This window comes from Euwallacea similis, chromosome 28 (genome assembly GCF_039881205.1).
Source record: "Euwallacea similis isolate ESF13 chromosome 28, ESF131.1, whole genome shotgun sequence".
In the NCBI taxonomy this organism is placed as follows: Eukaryota; Metazoa; Arthropoda; class Insecta; order Coleoptera; family Curculionidae; genus Euwallacea; species Euwallacea similis.
The window spans coordinates 1,323,407-1,341,961 of record NC_089636.1 but is presented as its reverse complement, the minus strand read 5'-3'; the positions used below and the strand labels follow the sequence as shown (position 1 = coordinate 1,341,961).

General features: G+C 36.1%; 2 protein-coding genes across 3 annotated transcripts in view; one reads left to right on the top strand and one right to left on the bottom strand.

Annotated features, from left to right (window-relative positions):
• The window catches only part of LOC136417406 (putative adhesion G protein-coupled receptor E4P), a 38,895-nt gene that overhangs the window by 18,125 nt on the left and 2,215 nt on the right, over positions 1 to 18,555 (top strand). Inside the window, exons 3-6 of the mRNA XM_066403084.1 lie at positions 2,389 to 2,494; positions 9,017 to 9,174; positions 14,663 to 14,782; positions 15,051 to 15,237. Of these exons, the coding sequence (XP_066259181.1) occupies positions 2,389 to 2,494; positions 9,017 to 9,174; positions 14,663 to 14,782; positions 15,051 to 15,237 (571 nt within the window). The remainder of the gene's footprint in view (positions 1 to 2,388; positions 2,495 to 9,016; positions 9,175 to 14,662; positions 14,783 to 15,050; positions 15,238 to 18,555) is intronic.
• Positions 9,269 to 12,746, bottom strand: LOC136417405 (probable peptidoglycan muropeptide transporter SLC46). Of its 2 annotated transcripts, XM_066403082.1 has the most exons (9): positions 12,545 to 12,746; positions 11,962 to 12,045; positions 11,181 to 11,438; positions 10,956 to 11,130; positions 10,718 to 10,898; positions 10,431 to 10,668; positions 10,242 to 10,379; positions 9,513 to 9,753; positions 9,269 to 9,460 (listed from the first exon to the last, which is right to left on the bottom strand). In XM_066403082.1, the coding sequence occupies exons 2-9, from the start codon at positions 12,014 to 12,016 to the stop codon at positions 9,325 to 9,327; spliced, it is 1,422 nt and encodes a 473-aa protein (XP_066259179.1). In that variant the 5' UTR covers positions 12,017 to 12,045; positions 12,545 to 12,746; the 3' UTR covers positions 9,269 to 9,324. The 2 variants fall into 2 exon arrangements, with proteins under 2 accessions (XP_066259179.1, XP_066259180.1); XM_066403083.1 differs by lacking the exon at positions 12,545 to 12,746 and having other exon boundaries at positions 11,962 to 12,105.

Here is an 18,555-nt window from a genome sequence, read left to right as displayed (position 1 = left end):
AAGCCGTCAGTTGAAGGAAACCATTACTAAGATTTCCGGAGGAAATACAGAGCAGTCATCTATTTCAGCACAGGGTGCGATTGGGTCTAGAAAATACTGTTACCTTTGTCTATATAGCCCTTCACCCCCCTGCTACCTTTGTCTCTATAAAAAAAGGATCACAAAAGTAGGATGCATCATATGCAAAAAGCACATACACATGTGGTGAGCATCAAAATAAGAGATGTTCCCAGTGTTGAGGTATTAAGCGTTTTCCAAGTCAAGCAAGAAGCCATTGTTCTTTTTTCGGATATTCACTTTTTTGTTGTAAAAAATAACGTGTTTTTTTTAAAATAAAATCTTTAAATGAACTGTTTTCCTCTTTTAACCTCCACACGTAAAATTTACATATTGCTGGCAACGAGCAACTACGGAGTAACGCTGGCAATCTAGGGTTAAATGGGAACCTCCAATTTAAAAAAAAATCTATGGGACAAAACAAATTTTATAATAATAAAATATAATAAATAAACAACGACGTAAATAAATAAAATATCGACTTTCAAGTATTATATTGTTAGTACTGCTTCAGGATGGAGTATCTGACCTTAGAAGTCGAAATGGTTTTGGTGTATGTAGAAGCTGGTAGGCATTTGGATAATACTCTCAATCTCTACGCTCAGCGTCTTCCTGAAAGACCACGATCCCGGACTTCTTTCTATCATTTGATAAAAAAATTTATTAATAAAGGGACTGTAAATCAGAAGAAAAGAAGTCTACTGCATGTGGAGAAAACAATCAAATTGCAGTCCTAGTGCGGTGGCTTGCAATCCCCAAGTGGGCACAAGAGAAATATCAGGATTAACAGGTATTTCTCATATGAGCGCGTGAAAAATGCTGAGGATGCACAAGTTTCATCCTTATCTCTTTACATCAAGAGCTCCACGAGGAAGATTTTCAAAATCGTTTAAACTTTTGTGAGTGGACATCTGGACAGAGAGAACGAAATCCCAACTTTTCCCGTTGTGTATTATCCTCTGACGGGTCATCGTTTACAAATCATGGTACAGTTAATAGGCATGACATGCATTACTGGAGTGTCGAAAATCCGCATTGACTTCGACAAGTTGAGCACCAACGTGCTTGGACTGCCAATGTATGGTGTGGAATCGTTGGCAGTAAACTTATCGTTCCCCAGATAATTGAAAGCAGCCTGAATGGTGAAATGTGCCGGAATATCTTGGAAAATGAACTGTCCGTATTAATCCAGGACTTAAACTTAGAAGTGCGCTAGATCGTGTGGTTTTAACATGACGGTTGTCCGGCTCACTATTCTGCGGTGGCACGGAAAGTTGTTAACTGTAATTGTAACGGTCGATGGAGCAGCAGATCTGGTCCGGTGAATCGGCCTGCTAGATCTCCAGATTTTACTTCACCGGATTACTTTTTCTAAGGATGCATCATAGAACAGGTTTATAAATAAATACTAACGACACGTGAGGATATGATTCTGCGAATTACTTACTATGCTTGTGTCAATATTTTAGAAGACACACTTCTTTAAAGTACGGACAAATAAGTGCATTGAAGTTCGGGGACGCCATTTTGAACATTTACTTTAAATAAAAACTATATAAAAATTCACGTTTTAATTAATTCTAAAGCAAATATCATCAAACCTTTCGGTAAATCATAAGAGAAATTGAATTTCGTTAATTACAGTGTTTTCTAGCATGAATCGAAAAAAATATTTCAGACAATTTTTTCTTATTTTTAATCGTATTATCCGAATTTGTAAAAAAATGGGAATTGCCGTTTAAAATTAAAAAATTAACCTTCACCCCGCCCCTACGGAAGGTGAAAGGGAATAAATTTTAGCACCAATACATTTCCCTCTCAGAGTGATTAAAGTTTGATACTAAGCATTTCTTTATAGGATGCCTAGTATTCGAGATATTTCGATATTCCAAGTTAAATGTTACACCCTGTATATTTGCATAAAGTATTTCTCGGTAGAGTGAATTTAAGCAATGGAGATATACGTTGGCCGGCATGTTAACTAGATCTTTCCCTATTAGATTTTTATAAAAAAATTAAAACATCGGATTTTAAGTTTAACATCGCTGTTGTGAAAAAGGAAAAGCAGCAGTGATGAAATGTCGAATAAATCATTTTGTTATCTCGCCTTTTTGACTATTCAACCAATTTGGCTTTAATGGTATTCGAGAAAATATAAACACGTTTTCTCGAATATGCCTGAAATTTCAATTAAAATTTTTAAACAGCAAATTCTTGAATTGCGCAACTTTGCTCCAATTTAACCGACCTCGTATTATACCGAGACCCCCTTGCTGCTCTCCAAAAACAAACTCCCAGAATATAAATATCAAGTACGTTTATTTTTTTCAGCCTGTTTTCTGATCTGCGAAACTTATCCGGTACGGCCCTGATGAACTTATTGTCCTCTTTATTCATGACCCAACTTCTCTACGTTATTGGGGTTGGAGAAATTATGGTAAGTCATAACTTAGTTTGTTCCATATTTTAGTGCGTATTAAGGTAATCATCCGAAACCTCTAACTTTCGAACAAAGAAAACTTTACGACGATAAATTTGAAGATGCTTCGCACATATAGGAATATTTAATTCACTGGCAGGACTGTGTCGGAAATCACTCCATTTCTACATAGTTTGAGAACCTGATAAGGCACAAAAACCGTCGTTTCAAATGCAAAACGGAAAAGCTAATATTATCGTAAAGAACTGAAAAGCTACTAAATATACCTACAAAAGTGTCCCCAAATGGTTATAAACGTCGTATCTTCAAATGACATTTAGTGCACTAAGTAATGGGGAAAGAGGCATAAAAATGTCCGCGTTTTATGTGAAATCGACGAAGGGACAGTTCCCATAATCCGGTCACGTATAAAATCTAAGAATGTACGACATTTCTTTCCTCCACTCGTATAACACTCCCCTAACGACCTTTTAGTGGGAAGCTCATCTTTTTCGTGACGTGGACCCACTTGAATGGAATAAGGGCAAATTCGGAATCATATTTTAGTACCTACAAGGAGTGGCCAGAATTAATGATACCGACAAAGGTAAAATACACTAAAGAATGAAATATCGGAATAATATTATATTTACACACAAGTTAATTAAACCGCTGTTTATCTGCGGGGAGATTTTTTTCATTTGTTAGAACTGAGGAGAATAGAATTATAGCTAACGAACCTTCATATTGTCCATACTGTAAACATATTTTGAGGAGTAAGAGAGCCCATGAAAAGACTTTTGCCCATCGATTCCCCAAGTGATTTAGAATTTATAACCTTCACACGACATTTCGAGCAGTCGAGACACTAGCCAAGTCTACTTGCACGACATTCAAACACAGATTTTACAGTACCGCCAGATAGTTATTTCATGCAGCGCCATCTGTATGTGTGAGTTCCACACAAGAAGGTTTGAGGCAAAAAGAATAAATTCACACGTGTAACAGGGGTTTTTTCACATACCTGGTATATGGCCCGTTTTATCTAAAGAGTATGTGCCCTTTTGAAATATTTCACTCCCCTTGTGTCATTTGAGCACCCCTTGATATTTCCCATTCGGCCAAAATATGCATGGTAGATTTCACTTTTATTTTAATAACTCATACTGCTTCATTTGCATGTATGTAACTAACTCGAATTTTAATTGGGTGCTAATTTTATAAGGAATTTATGGGAGTAAAAAAGTGTAAACTAATGAAATTTATTAAAAATTAAAATGATAATGCTAAATTAACAACAACGCAATTTTCGACTCTAACCGCAATCAATTAACGTATTTGTTTTCATAAGGTAAAAAACGCATTTTCAGCTATTTGCATTGAGCAGCATTTTTCGGGTTCCTAACTAATGAATCATTAAATTGGATGACAGCGGTGGTGCACGGTCTTGAACCACTTCTCCTCAGTCAATTGGACTAAATAAGTTGTATTTGATTCTTTGAGCGTGAAGAGATCCGAGGCAGCAAATTGGATTTCAATTAAACAGAAAATTGAAGTTTATGTATGCCCACTGGCAAATTTGATCAAGAAATCTAAGCTAAAAGAGGACGCAAAAAAGGACCGACACACACATAAAAACACACAAATGAAAGAGAAAATGAACAATCCGCCTCAAACGTATACGGCATATTTGCAAGTACTACACATTGCCAGCTATATTTGCAAATAATCCTAAAACGGTGTCAACTGAACAGGAAAATGAAGCGAATGAAAAAGTTTCTAAATTGAACAGTGAGTTAGATTTTTCGGCAAGAATGCTCAATAACGTTCTACAAAGACGTTAGGGAGGGGAAAAGGGCGCGCGACCTCCTGGAGAGTATCATCCTGTATGCAATTTCACCGTCGCAGCCACTCCTGCTTGCGTGTGAAGTGTTAGTTCCAAAAAAAGTCATATTTTTCAGTTTCAAATTTATGGTCTCTTTGTGACTGCATATTGTGGTGGTAATCTTATATAAAGTTTTGATTATTCCTATTTTTGTTGGCGCAAAATGGGCTGAAAGGAAATTTAGGTATTGTCCCGGATGCGTGGGTTTTACTCGTTTTACTCACAATACCTACAGAAACGGCAAAAAGCTATTCATTTCTGTTTCCATTGTGCATTTTAAGGTTGGTTTAGCATTGTTTAGCTGATTTAAAAAATCCTGTGATTTCCGTCCCATATGAGGGAAGGGCCTTAAACGTATCCAAACTTGTAGGTTAGTCCGGTTGGGTCAGGTCAATTCGAGTTAGTTCAAGTTGAGCGGATTCTAGAGGGGGAAGTAGAAGGAATCACCCTTGGGGAAATCGCTCGGGCAGTCAAAGGGCCTAAGCACAAAAAGCTACCGGGTCCCGATAGTAATACACAGGGTGTCTATTTAACAGCCCCTCGGTCTCCTTATGAGTTTATTTGTGATTTTACAAAAAAAAATCAATTGCGGGGATGCATTTGAGGCTAGATTTTAAAATTAGCTACGGGGTGTCCCAAAAAGGCGGAGCCTCCTCAAATGGGACTACCTGCATTTTTTTCCACGTGATAGAATACTCTCTTGAGCTTGTATCAGTTTCCAGATTTTTTTACCTTAGGGCGAAGTGATTCGAAACTATGACGTTTTAATGGAAATTTTAGGCATTTGCTGTGCCTGATAAAAAAAAATTATGTTGCAGTTAGTTCAGGTTAGATTTTGGTAATTTTTGGACGGATTTTCATGTAAGATCCCCTGAGCAAGCACAATTACTCATTTAGCAAAAAATGCATACAATAACAACTTTAAATTTCGCCTTCTGAACTTTAGTTTTCTTAATTTTTTTCCAATAGGATTGAGCATTTTTATGACGTAGGACGAAGGAAGGTTCAGTTTTCTTCATTTTAGTATAAAATAGTGCCATATTTGTCTTAAATGGTAATGGAATTATTAGTCGTTTCAGGAAAACTTGCATTCATGGCCAAGTGCCTTAATGGTTAGCATGCGTGCCATGGTTTCGACGTTGTTTGTTTTAAATTTTGACGGTTTTCTGTTCCTTCAGAATCTGTTTATTTCAAAACTTTCAGTATGAAATATACTCAACAAGAACTAATTCGAATGATTCATGTAATAAAAATTGTTTATTAGCATTTCAGGTTTGCACACAAAAATGTCCTAATAAAAGACATCCTGATGTAAGAAGCCTAGAAAATCTAAAGTGGCGTTTTTGAATAGACAAGAAGTGTTAATTATGAAAAGAAAAGGCGAAAGAAGTGGGTCTTGGGAGAAGAAAATGAACTGGAAATGACTTTATTAGTAGTAGAAAACCCAAGTGTTAGCGTAAAAGAAGTTAGTCAGGAGGCCAATGAGCTACCAAAACTTAACAACATCGAAATCATGGTAACACATGCTAACCATTAAGGCACTTGGCCATGAATGCAGGTTTTCCTGAAAAAAGTAATCATTTCATTAGCATTTAAGACAATTTATACAAAAATTAAGAAAACTGAACTTTCTTTCGTCCTACGTCATAAAAATACATAATCCTATTTGAAAAAAATCGAGAAAACTGAAGTTCAAAAGGTGAAATTTAAAGTTGTTATTATACGCATTTTTGGCTAAATGAGTAATCGTGTTTGCTAAGGGGATTTTACGTAAGAATCCATCCTAAAATTATTAAAATCTAACTTAAACTAACTGCAATATAATTTCTTTTTTATCAGGCACAGCAAATGTCTAAAATTTCTATTAAAACATTATAGTTTCGAATCACTTCGCCCCAAGGTAAAAAAATCTGGAAACTAATACAGACTCAAAAGAGTATTCTATCACGTGAAGAAAATACAGGTGGTCCCATTTTAAAAAAATTACATTTTAGGACTTCCCACCTTTTTGAAGCACCCTACAGGGTTGCACCTACTTTTTAAAATATACCTTCATTAGCCTTATACAAATCTCCTTAATTGATTTTTTTATGAAATCACAAATAAACTCATAGGAATCTCAAAGGCTGTTAAACAGATGCCCTATATGTTGTATAATAGCGTCGAAAGACATTATACAGTCTGTCCCAAATAAGGGTGAACAACATGGGGACATCGAAAACGCTAATAGATGAAAATTGGTTAAATTGGGAAAAAGTTACGCAATTCAAAGCAAATTAATAACCTCTTTTTATACTGGCTAAATTCTGAACGGTTACGAAAATATTCGGAAAAAACGAATTTGGTGGTTTTCGTTATTTGCAAATAACCCTTATGCGGTTACAATTAGAGAAATGAAAATTTTGCCACTTTTCTTGTTAAGTTTTTACTTTCGGAGATAAATTGTTAAACTTTTTATTTTCATATAGACATAATACCAAATATTTGTTACACACATTTTTAATATCGTCATGAAATTCCCTTTTCAACCATATATTACATTTAATATTTTTCTGAGAAACTCTATGAGTTACAGCCATTAAGACATTTTTTGATAAGTCAGCTATGGTTTTGACTTATAGCAATGGTACACTAATGCTATAGAACCATGAAAAAGAGTTTCAAAGTGGTAAAACCTTAAATTTCTTTGATGTATACGTAATTATGTCTATTTACGCGAATTCTTAAAATTAGCATAAAATAAGAAAAAAAATTAATTAAATTACGCTTTTAATAAGAACAATACGGCTAAATTTGGATCGAATGGAAGTTTCAATTATAACAAATGTTCAAATAACCTCCATTATTTTCCAAACATAAATATGCTGTTTTCATCGTTTCCATGGCATTTATTTGTTTATTGTATACCATTGCTATAAATCAAATTCGTAACCGACTTATCAAAAAATGTTTCAATGGCTATAATTCATAGTTTTTGAGAAACATACCAATTGTAGCATATACGAGCGTAACTGACAAGCAAAGTTTATGACGATTTTAAAAATATAAATACTCGATATTGCGCCTATATGAAAATCAAAAGTTTCACAATTTATCTCGAAAAATAAGGAGATAACAAGAAAACTGGCAACACTGCTAAAAAGTTCTAAAAAAAGTACCTTAACAATGTAAAACTTTCATTCCTCTAACTGTAGCCGTATAAGAGTTATTTGCAAAAAAAGAAAACTGCGAAAATCGTTTTTTTTTTTATATCTTCGTAACCATTCCGAATTTAGCGACCATAAAAAGAGATCATTAATTTACTTTAAATTGCGCAACTTTTTCCTAATTTAAGCGATTTTATATCTATGATTCCCATGCTGTTCATTCTTATCTGAGACAGACTGCATAATACGGGGGTGTACCTAAGGGCCTGGAAATTAAGGTTTATGTGGGAAAATGGGAAGGAGAATATTCCTGAGCGATGCGAAGGATGGACAAAAGTTTTAGTGCCAAGCCTGAATGAACGGTACAAAGCAGGATGAATGCGGTGCAATGATGCAGCGACACGGATGTTTGCAGGACATGGGATCTTAGGTAAACATTTGTGCGGAACAGGGCCGGAAGGTGAGAGCCATTGCTAGTCCTGTCCATAAAGAGTCGAAGACACTCAAGAGCATATCACGCCACTTTAAGCGGCATGTAAAGACTCAATTAAGACAATAAAAGTCCTCATTTGATATCGCATGATTGCCCATCACATTCAAACAAACGGTCGGAAGCCGATACGGACGTTTTCTCCAGTTTATCAGGACTTATGACATTTGCCATGCTGTTCATCCTAATCTAGGACAAACTGTCTGAACAATGATTAAACCCCCTGTTAAATGGGTATCTACTCCAGCAACCAGATGCGAATATTATTGGGCACTTTCCTCTCTGACATTCAAATTTATTAAGCAAGAAAGATTAAAATCGAGGGGCTTTACAAGAAAATGTCGACATAAATTATTGTGCTCTTGGGTAGGGAAAACATAATCGAGGATTATTTTACGACAAAAAAGTCTGAAGGGCGTATCATTTTTTTTTTCAATTCAATTTTCGCCATGGATCAGTCATTCCCGCTCTGGATATCCTCACCATTCCGCACCCTCACAAATTCGGATAATTCCAACATTTATCCGTTTGCAGCATATGCGCGATGGTTTGGAAAAAGTTTTGTCCACATAATGAGTTTTCTTTACAACTCACAAAGTTTCCCATGGGAGTTAAGGGCTAGTCCTGGACCCGGCCACGCATTTCGCGTCCCATCGCTAGCCAGCGGACTCAGAAAAAAATCCTGAGGACTCTAGATAGTCAATGCCTGTCTGCGATTCGTCTGCTCGCAAAAATACATTACGCGCCTATAAACTGATTTCCTATGCTGCGATATTCCGCTCTCGTGATATATCGCAATGTCTGCGGTGTGCTAAAATGCGAAAGATAAGAAACGAAATAAAAATGAGTTATGATATACGAGCAGTTCTCGCATAAAAAACTTCCCAAAGTTGAATGTTGAATGGGAAATTTTGTTTTAATGGTGCCTCTCAGAAATTGCCAAGAACAAGAAGAAATCTGCTTCAATTTATTATTTTTGATTGTTAATTAAGCGTAAAAATTGGATTTCCTTGTTTCAGGACTCGAGTCTGTGCATGGTCCTGGCTTCAGCTCTTCATTTTGTGCGGCTATGTGTGTTTTCGTGGACGCTGCTCTTGACACACGACATGTACGTACAATATAAGACCGGAACCTTGGTTCCGGACACCGATTCCAGTATTAGGAAACATTTCATAAGGTAAAACACTTTTATTTATTTTTACTCTTTTTTTATTATATTTATTCCTTTTATTTACAAATAATACAAATGTCTGTATAATAGCAACTTCCATCTTAACTTGTAAATGTGTATATTAAGAAATTATCACATTGCTCAAAAATAATGTATTCAGAGGTCTCTCCTATGTGAGTCACTTGGGCCATTAGACACATCGTCTTCTGCATTCGCAATCGGTCCATCGGGTTCACTTTCCAAGCGCGAATAGCTGCTAACAATCGATCTATACTCGATAATAACAACAGCCCTAAAAACGAATCTCAGATCGACTGAGCCGCATAACTGAGGCATATTCTTACATGAGAACCATGGAGCAACAGCATATTATTCCTGCTGTGACGAAGTTGAAGAATCCGGGATCAGAATGTATAGTTGCGTTGTACAACTCAGTGTAACCAGCTGAGCTGAGAGGTGCCAAAATAGTGGAACCTATGCTGAAAGCTGTTAATATTTTGGCAACTTCTTCCTTACAGACCAGTTTTGTAATGAAAGATCGGAGTAAAGTGAAGCGGCTCGAGGATGGCACGCTTAATATCGAACCTAGAATTATGTAGAAATGTACACCACGGAGTCTCATAAGCTCAAAAATTCTAATTTGTGAGCACCGCCATAGGCGCAGCCAAGGGCAGGGCGGCAAGATCGTAGATAATATTTAATTCTTCCTGAATATTACTTCGCATCCGAAGGGAAACTTCTAATTTCTTATTAAGATCGGTTATTTTTTTATCTATACTTTCCTGAACTCCTCCCCCTCTAAAACATATCTGGCTGCGCCTATGAAAACTGTGATAGGAAAATCCAGGACCGTACTATATCATTCGTTATCGCTTATCACTTTTATGTTGTAAAGGTGAATATAAATGTTTGCAATAATTTGAGAAGTTACCCTATAGGTTTAGTAAAAGCAGAGCCATACTGGGCGAAATTTCGAGTCGAGAAACAAGCGAAACGTGTAGATAAGGAAGAAATAATTTCTAAAAACTGCTGTGAGCTGAGGCCAACACTTCTGGTTACCCAGTATGACTTACCTAAATATATTTGCCAATTCTGAGAGGCAAACCCGTAAGTTACACTTGCTCCAACTACAAAAACTACTCCAACCAAAATCAGCACCGATTCTCTGATTTTCAATACCGTATGCATCAAATAAACCACAATAAAGGCACCTTAAAATAACAATTCTAAACCCCTTGAAGACTCCAAAACGACCCACTTACCAACCATATCCACCATGATAATGACAGTGGAGAACCACGTGTACTGGACCAACGTCCATTGAAGCTTTTCTCGCAAGAAGTAAAAAAACAATTTTCCAGATCCATCTGTCAGACACAAAAGAAACATTGACCCCATTGAAAGTAAAAGAATCGCTCTCTTTGAATTTTCCCTGAACTTAAAAGGAGCTTTAAACATCTCAGCCAAGTTTGATATGCTAAAGAAACCAGCAACGAGGTTCTAAACACAAAAAGGTATTATAACAGTTTGACATCCAAAAACTATTCACCTCAGTTTCTCTCTCTCTTAAAGATTCTGGAATGAAGATAATAGTATAAGCAATAGCAATAAGGTGGCATGCTAAAGATATAGAATACAACACTACATAGTTTGTGGCAATTAATAGGTAGGAACTCAATGAATTTCCTAGCAAAGTAGCTATTCCGAGTGTTATGTCAAAAATACCAATCCTAAGAAAAGCATTTAAATTGTTGAGATACCTGCTGGAATTTATCAAAAAACCATACCTTAATCCTCTTGACTCCTTCGAGGCCGTGTCAATTACATATGCAGACAGAATGGTCAGCATACTGACCTGTCCACCGGTCAATAAAACCGGTATAGACGGCACCAACAAGAACCATGGAGTGAGGTTTTCGATGGTTGCGAAAATAATGTGCAGGAGCATTGCCACAGAACCTCCTACAAATCCCATACGTTTTATCCCATTTCCTCCAAGTTTATCCTCAAACCAATAAATCCAACAACAATGGCAGGCTTCCTTCCAAATCTATCGCTCCATGGTGCGATAAACAACCCCAAAATAGACCCAAAAATCGAGTCGATTATAGTCTTGACTAAAGTGATATTGGTAGCAGTAGGTTCTGCCAATTCTTCCAGATGTTTGGTAAAATTGTTAACGACGAATCCCAGTTCGGCGCACTCAGTTTTGTTGAAATGCAGAGTTTCGTAGCATATTCGATAGAGCAGGAGATTGTTGGTCACACTAACTGGAAAAGACATTTGGTGATTGTGAAAACTAACCTGAACTAACCTTCTTTCCCAGCGGATGAGATGAATGCGGTAAACACTAATCGGAGGTCATTGTCGATGTTATTCGACCTCCGAGTGTGGGGTTCGCCCTAAGGTTTTTAAGAAATACCCACTAAACACCCTTCTCGCTCTTCACCCTTTGCCCGCTCCACGGAAACCTCCACTAAGCACTACATCAGACGGGGGATGGTAAAATTACCACCATTCTTGGTTTCTTTCGAAATGCATCTCGGTCTTCATTATCCTGATGATCAAGTTGCTCACGCTGTTCCAGCACCCTTTCGGTCTTGAAACCGTGAATGACGTGATCATCAGCATGATGAAGACCAAGCCGGACTTGGAAAGAAGCCAAAAATGGAGGTAATTTTACCACCTCCCCTCACTTGCTACAGTACCTGGCGACGGTTTCCGGAATGGACGACAGGTGAAGACCTCAACTAACCTGAACTAACATGGAATAAGAAATGTAAATGATTTTACCTGTTAGCATGAAACCAAAAGTGGTAATGAAAACTGGAATCTCTATTTTACCCATAACTCGTTTTCACTGCTGCAGCACTTCGCCTAAAAATGGAAAATGTGGGACTAATAGATTTTACTCACTCCGGTTAGTTAAGTCAGTGTTATCAAAAATATGTATGAAAGCTGCGTAACTCAATACAGATACATACGGTGTTACCAGAAAGTAAATTCATTACTCATAATAGATTGAAATCGCTTTCAAAGTTCTTTAAAAAATTAATAATCGTATGTTCAGCTTCCGTTATTAGCCCGATATAAATAATTCATTATATCCACTGTGTAAAAAATTCTGGATTGCGAAAGGAGACAGTCATCAAATACACAGTATCTGATCATTTGAAGGTCCATCCTCCTTAATATCACCACTTCTGGCAAAGTTAGTCAGAAAACCTGCTCATACTCAGTATAATTTTTTATCAAGTCATGAATTATTGATATCAGTGATAAAACCCACAAAAGTCAAATAGATGCAGATGTAGATGTAGATATGTCTGTGCAAGAAACTAACATCTAGCAGTAATTAAGAAGAATAGTAACTTACCTTTCTACATGGTTTTTGTTCCAGAGACTTGATTATCTTGAATATGGAGTATCAATAACCTGCTTAAGCCAAGACACGCAAATTATGTGATATTATCAACAGTGTCACATATTTATGAATAAAGTACCAAATATTTATTATTATCTTTAAACTTATTGCTGATAACGACATGTGAACTTAGATGGAAATTTTTGTTTAAATAATTGTATGCAGCAAATAGAAAATGATCACGCTTTCCAAATGGTCTCGAAAAGATTAGAATTTTGTAATTATTTTTTTGTAAAATCGAACCCTTGAAACTTCCAAAAACTTCGGAGACGCCTCGGAACCAAGAAAGCAGTGACATGTCGTGAAGCCATTCAAACTAAAGAAATGGAGCGAGAACTGGAAAAATCAATTTAAAGTGAACATATTGAAAATCCACTGTAACTGGAACACTAAGGAATCCATTGACACCGAGAGGAATGAATCAATCACAGAATCAGCGTATCAGTCCATGAAAACCCATTGAAATTGATAAAGACCTGTTGAACTCTTAATTTTTCTTTAATTATTCCAAAGAACCACGAGAAAATGGAGAAGACTTAGCTGCAACGAAAAATTCTCAAGCTGGAGAGTCCACGATCGTAACACATTAGGCAATGCAAGTGACCACCGGCTAACGTGAAAAATCCAGGGAAATCGAAATACTAATTAAACACCAACTGAAGAAGACTGAACGAAGCTGACGACATTGACTCGACTAGGGCAAACCTAAAGGGCTCACTGAGGTGGAAGATGGCGTTGAAGTAATCTGATGTGGCCTCAATCATCACGAAGAAGAATCACTTCAAAGACTGACCAAACATGAGAAAATGAATAGCAATGAAGAAACCAAGTAATTTCAACTGAATGTCTGAAGAATTTGTTGCAGGATCTGATCTGAAGAATTAATTGAAACAATTGAATTGAGAATCGACCTCGTTTGATCTCGAAGAATCGGTCATTGGAGCTCAAGAATTAAATGATGTATCATGAAGAATTTACTCGATCGTTCAAGCTGAAGACATCGAGCAGAGACAAATCGAAGATGCTAAACTAACTGAAGTAGGCGTTTATTGCAACTAAACTGACTTTGAACTCCTATTAGAGATGTTTAGGAAAAATTCCACATTTTTCAAGCGCAGTTTAAGGAGTAGGAAAAAACAACCGAAGCTCTCGCCCCTTTTTCGATTTTCAGGAAAAATCCTGAGGATCAGTCTTCGCTTAAAAGTTTCAAAGTATTCCCTTTTTCTCGAACTAATGGAAAAATAACATGCATTTCCACTACATATCCAAACAAGAAAGTCACACGACTCCGTCGAATCTGGATCCAAGGAGTAAATTAGAATAAGTATCGAAGACAACGTTTGTTAAACGAGGGGGTTTCATAACTTCTAAAGATTCAGAGATCCAGCGGCTTTGTCTGGCTTTAGTGTTAAAAGAAGTGTTTTTTCTCCTCTGGAAAAGATGAAGCTCGCAATCCCCTTTTTTTCCCATTTTTCCAGGGATTTAAAAAAACACCATTGTGAACTCTATGACACAACCATAACTCACATGGGAGGAAAACCGCAGGATGATTCTTTGACTGCAATCATGCGTTAAGTTAGGCTCGCACACTGAAATGAACGATCATATCGTTAGTTAATAATGATTTTAGGTCAATAAATTTTATTTGCAAATCAATAATTTACCTCTTATTGCTGAAACTCCGGCGATTTCACCTAATTTACTGACACAAAGGATTCATTGCATGACTTGCACATACAAAACAGTAGCGCTTCTAATTTTTAGCTTCGCGTCCTAACTATGCATCGTTTCAGCTATTTTTAGTTGATAAATTGAAGGTCAGCAACAGTTATCCTTTTAATGTACTGATTTAGCATGAGTTTATAATAATAAATAAATAATTAGGTATCCGTGACTTCCGGGATGCGATTTCGTATTATTAGTAACCTTAACAGTAAATTGAGGTTACTAACAAGTAACCTTAACTGACCTTCACGTGTTAGTAACCTTAATTAAATATTAAAGTTACTGATACGTTAACAATTGATTTATTTGCTAACTATATTCTGCAAAAATTTAAATTTATTTCAGGTGCTCTCTGCTGGGATGGGGAATTCCATCAATGCTGCTTTTGACAAGCTTATTAATTCAATACTGTGATAAAAAGCAAATATCTATGGACGTGTCGAATTTGAGGAAGAAAATCTGCTGGTAAGAATACCTAATAACGCCGGTAATGTCTGCGCCACATGGGAAAGTTATTTAGGTATTTTTATCTGGAAACAGCCACTTTTAGTTAAAGATGATGTATTATGTATTTATACGTGAAAGTTCGGTGCTGGCAGACACGTGAAATCGCAGTGGAACAATTCATCAATTTCCTACAATAAAACAAGGCACTTTTAGAACGTGAAACTTACCCTAAATCATAATATAAGCTCATTAACCAACATGTATATTAAAAGTGTAATATTTGTAGGTTCCTGGATGAAAAAGCTTTCATTTACGGGTTGGTGCTTCCCAGTTACTTCATGGTCGGGGTTACCTTCTACTATTTACTGCGAACGGCCCTTTTGTCCCGATACATAATTGGGATGAATTCTGATGAGCGAAAGCGTGAAAAAATCAAAAGAAAAACCAATGTACAAATAGTGTTTTTAAGCAAGGTAAGTGAAGGATGTTATATGTATACAGTACGAACCTGAAGTAACTATGCAACGCTTCACTAGAAATTCCTTAATCAAAAATAAAGCGTCCTAGGCAAACTTACCTATATCCAATATTGCTTCGTTTTGGCACTACATAGCGCTAAAGTTCTCAAATTAATATCGTTTTTTCGAAATAATTGCTAAACCCTTTTATCAATTTTCACTAATTTTGAAATTGCATAAATCGATGTGTTTTGACCTAAACAGGATTTTTTAATGCGATAAAATATTTTAAATGACACATGGTTTGTAAATAAAAAGTTGTATTTCTGTTACGCCCTGTACCAATCACTTTAATTTTTCCTCTGCCACTAGCTGACCTCACTTTGAAACTTTTTTGTCTCTTGTAAAAGTTTCACCAGACACACAGTTTTTCTACAAAAAAATTATTTACGATACCTTGCAATTCATGATTGTTGTTTAGTCGGAACAAAAATGTGAAAAAAGTTTTAATTCCAAGTAACTACCGACTTAATTTAGTTCTTATAACAAATGTTGACCATTTTCCTGAATAGATAAATAAATTTGTTTCAAAAAATTAATCTGCACTATGGATATCGTGTCAGGTTTATATTTCAAATATTCTGCAGCGTTGAAAGTTCTTTCCAGTAACTTAGCTTCCGTAGCGATGGGGGAAGTATGCACTTTTGATTTAAGAGCTCGCCACAGGAAAAAGTCTAGAAGCGTTAAATCGGGTGATCTTACTGGCCAATTTACGGATGCATCGTTGCCTCTTCCCATCCATCTGTTAGGACATGTTTCATTTAAAAATTTACGAACATTTGCACTCAAGTGGGGTAGCGCCCTGTCGTGCACAAATCACATTTCGACACGAAGTAATAACGAAAGATCCTCCGATAAATCACGTAAAGTGTTTTGCAAAAAGGATAAATAGTTAAATTTCACAGATTTGACATTACAACTGGTCCAATAATAAAATTGTTAATCATACCTGCCCAAACATTAAATTTAAATTCATGCTGAAAATGTTTTTCCCTGATTGCAAAAGAATTTTCATCGCTACACACAAATGTTCGTTATGTACATTTGTAATTTCCGATCTCATGAACACAGCTTCAACCGTAAATAAAATTTTCTTAGAAAAGGTTATATTTGATATTCTTATTATTTCGATGAGATGGCAAAACGTCAGCTAACTTTTAGGATCCATATTCAAAAGAATTTTGCAAGTGTTGCACATGGCACGAATCAAATAGCTGCTTTCGTAAAATGTTATTAACATTTTATGCATCAAAATTTTAAGCAATTCGTAAAACGGTATTTTTGGAAACTGTCAATTTGATCCCCAAGCGTCTACAGCTTGATTTGGAATCATCTTCAATTCTGTTTAAAACGACCTCTTCGAGATCCATAGTCTTAATTGTACGTTGGCGTCCTCGATTAACATTATTTAGATTAAAACTTCCCGTTTCCCTAAGTTGCCTTCAAATGCTCGCGAAAGTTTGATTATTCGAAATTCTGCAGTTTGGATACTGGTTACGATAGACTCTGACACTCTTATGTTCATTTTCCTTGCAGAATCTATATACTAGAAGCATATCAAACCTTCTCAGTTATAGAATGATGTTCCGTTTTAAAAGACCGAAAATGATTCAATTTGCGATAAACTCCACTCCGATCAAAAACATCCATAGAAAACATTATCGGTATGTCAAATGTACGGAATATTTATTTTAGAGTTGCGTGGGGAATCCAAAACACATTTTTTTTAAGTTGTTTCCAGAACAATGATGAATTGCAAGGCATCGTAAATATTTTTTCTGTAGAGAAACTCCATGTCTGGGGAAAATGTTAAAAAAGACAAAAAAGCTTCAAAATCAAGTCAGCTAGTAGTAGAAAAAAAATGAACGTCATTAGTACAGGGTGTAGCAAAAGTACAAACTTTTATTTAAGAACCAGCCGCCATTTTTAACATTTTCATGCATGAAAAAAAAGATCCCGCTTGCGTCAAAACACGCCAATTTATGCAGTAATTGTTAATTCCAAAATTAGTGAAAATACTCATTTGAAAATTTTAGCGTCCTGCAGCGGCAAAACGAAGCAACATTTGATATAGGAAAGTTTGCCTAGAATGCCTTATGTTCGGTTAAAGAATTTTTGGTGAAGCGTTGAGTAATTTCGGGGACACCTTGTATATGTATAATGAAAAAGAAAACATTTCCTCCTTCGGCCCTCTCTATAGGGAGGTTTTAGCCTCTAAAAAAGAAAAATAAAGACTACAAACGAGCTCCCCTTATACATTAAAGGTTTGCGCAATAAAAACAAATTTTAGAATTCTGAAACTAAATAATTCGGAAGCCGCTTATGCAAAAGGGCCTAAACCCCTGTATGGCCGTAAAGAGAATGGAGCGACCTTTCTTACAATGTGCGACTGAGTCCCTTTTCATTTAAGAATTTAGGGATGAAGACCTGGCCAAGAGCTGCAGGTAGCATATGCCCCAAAACTTTTCTCAAAAAGGAAATCAATTCAAAGTTTTCGATATTTTATTAAAAGTTTACTTTAGATGATGATTCCTTGCTGCACGGTCCTCTGTGGGCGCCCTTAATGTATGCCTGTGATTTATGCGGGGTGATTTTCACATAATGGACCTAATTTCGCATATTATTTCTCGGAAAATGCTGCCCTTTCAGTAAATTTACCCTATACAAAACTTTTCCGAGTTCCCTTATAGATTTCGACAGATAGGGTTTCATACAGAGTTCGCTTATTTCTTTTACTTTTGCTGTAACTGTTGTTGAGATGTCTAATTCAAATTTTAGATTATGGAATCAAAATTATTACTCCGCTAGACTGAACAAGCGGAGTATTAGAAATTAAAGTTTACAAGATGACACTTTCGATGGGATTAGACGCCCTTTTTCCTTTCCCAATTTTTTGTAGTTTGTCACTCGAAATTTCTTTTAAAAAATAAATCAAATTCCATGTTTAATTTAGAACCTTTTTTCCCCTTTTCATTTCACTGCGTGGCTCCCAACAGTTTTAGAGTTATTCGCAAAAATATGAAACAAAAGATTTCTATTCATATATTTTTTTAGGATTCGGTACTAATAAGGCACAGAATGTAGAAATGGAACAATTCAATAGGCAAGCATCAATAAAAAATCAACAAGTATTGTCTTTGCATATTTTTGCATTTTAAAACGGCGCAAAAAGCAAATGAGTTTCTAGGCAAAACAGTGAATTCGACATTTCGGATACTAGCAGTAGCGCACTTATGGAGTGTAAAAGTAGTAGTGAAATAAACCTAAATGGAT